This window comes from Sinocyclocheilus grahami, unplaced genomic scaffold, assembly GCF_001515645.1.
Source record: "Sinocyclocheilus grahami isolate Dianchi unplaced genomic scaffold, SAMN03320097.WGS_v1.1 scaffold204.1, whole genome shotgun sequence".
Lineage (NCBI taxonomy): Eukaryota > Metazoa > Chordata > Actinopteri > Cypriniformes > Cyprinidae > Sinocyclocheilus > Sinocyclocheilus grahami.
In genome coordinates this window covers 668,047-670,307 of record NW_015505383.1, presented here as the reverse complement: position 1 = coordinate 670,307, position 2,261 = coordinate 668,047, and the positions used below count along the sequence as shown (strand labels likewise).

The 2,261-nt window shown below is 37.5% G+C and overlaps 1 protein-coding gene across 1 annotated transcript in view; it reads right to left on the bottom strand.

The window, feature by feature from the left end:
- Nucleotides 1–1,481: 1,481 nt before the first annotated feature.
- Nucleotides 1,482–2,261, bottom strand: part of LOC107595568 (rab GTPase-activating protein 1-like) — a 117,286-nt gene continuing 116,506 nt past the window's right edge. Inside the window, exon 24 of the mRNA XM_016286002.1 lies at nt 1,482–1,642. Within this exon, the coding sequence (XP_016141488.1) occupies nt 1,482–1,642 (161 nt within the window). The remainder of the gene's footprint in view (nt 1,643–2,261) is intronic.

Here is a 2,261-nt window from a genome sequence, read left to right as displayed (position 1 = left end):
GATATTTCAGTTTTTCTTTTTAATAAATCTGCAAAAATGTCAACAATTCTGTGTTTTTCTGTCAATATGGGGTGCTGTGTGTACATTAATGAGGAAAAAAAAATAACTTAAATGATTTTAGCAAATGGCTGCAATATAACAAAGAGTGAAAAATTTAAGGGGGTCTGATTACTTTCCGTACCCACTGTATGTGTGTGTGTGTATATATATATATATATATATATATTCTTTTTTTTTTTAATACTAGCTGTGGAATGAGTAATTTCTCCTCTGTGATAATCAACAGTATTTATTGAACCTGGAACATTCCTTGTAAGATTTTGGACATTTAAGATTAAGAAAAAAAAACCTCAGAAGGTTGGTTAGTCAGTCTCTAGATGGCTATTCTTCCACTGAGCAGTTAGTAGTAGAGTTGGACCATACAAAGGCACTCATCACACAGATAACTCAAACACGGCCCCTCACATGGACATACACCGGAAGCTCCAGTCACAGCCTTACAGCGGAGAATCGAAAGCAGCAACAAGGGATCCATGGAGACATGCTACTGAAATGTCTTTTTGTCCTTTTTTGTTTTTACTTATTGGTGAGTGTCTTATTGTGTGTGAGATGTTATTTCATACTCCTCCAAAGGCCAGCACAAGCCAATTCACATTGAGGTCTGCGGTGCTTTGCTCGGGGTCTTTCCTGAACAGTGTTATTTTAGTTCCTGACCCTTTGAGCTACAGACCTTCCAAAAACACTGCACTCCTCTTTGAATTAAATATAATGTACATTGAGGGCAAAGAATCAAGAACCCTTTCCTGTAAAAACAAATGGATCTTGAGTTCACGTTCATAAAACATTGATGTTGGGACATTTGGACGATGCTTGTGCTGTCTTATGGCTGGGTCATGATCATCGCTTACCAAAGAGGATCTCCATCTCCATGGTTAGACGAGTGGTCACGATATTCCCATTCATTGTTAACAGATCCCTCACATTAGTCATAGTCATCCCTCAAGTGTCCACTCCAAACCAATGGCCCCGTCCTCTTTGGTAGTGATAACTGTCATTGTACTATACTCTCTCCAAAATCACGACAGATCTGATTTGTCAGAGTTATGTACTAACTACATCTGTATGGAAACCTCAGAGTTGCCACATACGTTTCACATTTCCTCTGCCTTCTCTCAAACGAATGAGCTCCTTTTTTCCGTTTTGTCGGAAAGTTAACAGTGCAGCTTAAGTTGTTGATGTCTTTTTTATTAACCTGATCCCGGTGCAATGAAAACCCCACGTACAGCCCGAAAGAGCAGAGACCCTAGTATCCACCCCTGTGGCACACCCTAACCCCATTTCCCCCCGCCATCAGAATGTATATACCGCTGCCTCCTGCCAGGCCGCACTATTAATCGCAGCTCTCTCTGCTCTTGTCCTCACTGTAGGTGGTCTTTTCATTGACAATCCCTTTTACCAGCCGCGGACCATCGCTCCTTTTTTTATTCACTTGGGTCCTCAAGATCTCTTCTCTGACTTCTAGAACCATCAGGTTGTGTGGCTCTAAACTGTCGTACCACTCCAGGCTTGACCAGGCTGTCTCCACCGCACAGAAACGGCCCAAACATCATACACTCTCCACCCAAACCCATCCATACCCAATCTAAGGATCCAAAAATGCACCAATCTTACAAAAGCAATACTCTATTTGACTTGCTCGTCCCGAAAACTGGCCAGGGACTTCGGTTCCTCCTTATATAGCAATACACTTGAACTCTTTTGGGCTTTAAGCTTACTTGAGATGTGAATGTTCAGTTGAGTCTTACTCAAACTTGGCATTGCAATATAGTCATTTTCATTGTATATTCACCACGTATGTGTGGCTATATTATAAATACATGCTCATATATATATGTATGGTCTATGGCACTATAAATATATATGTGTAGTTATACCGATGTACTTATGTATATTTATATACAGTGTGTATATATATGTATATATATATATATATATATAAAGTTTTTGTTTACATGATATATGTTTGTGTACGGTGTATATTTATCATGTATATATAAAGACATACAGCATATATTTTAAAAATATTTACATGAATGTGCATGTATATATTTATAGTCATATAAATTACATCATATATAAATATATTTAATATATAAACGTAAAATATTTTTCTTAAATATACATGCATGTGTGTGAATTTATATATACATAATGAATATACACAGTACACAAACATATATTATGTAAACAAAAACTTTTAT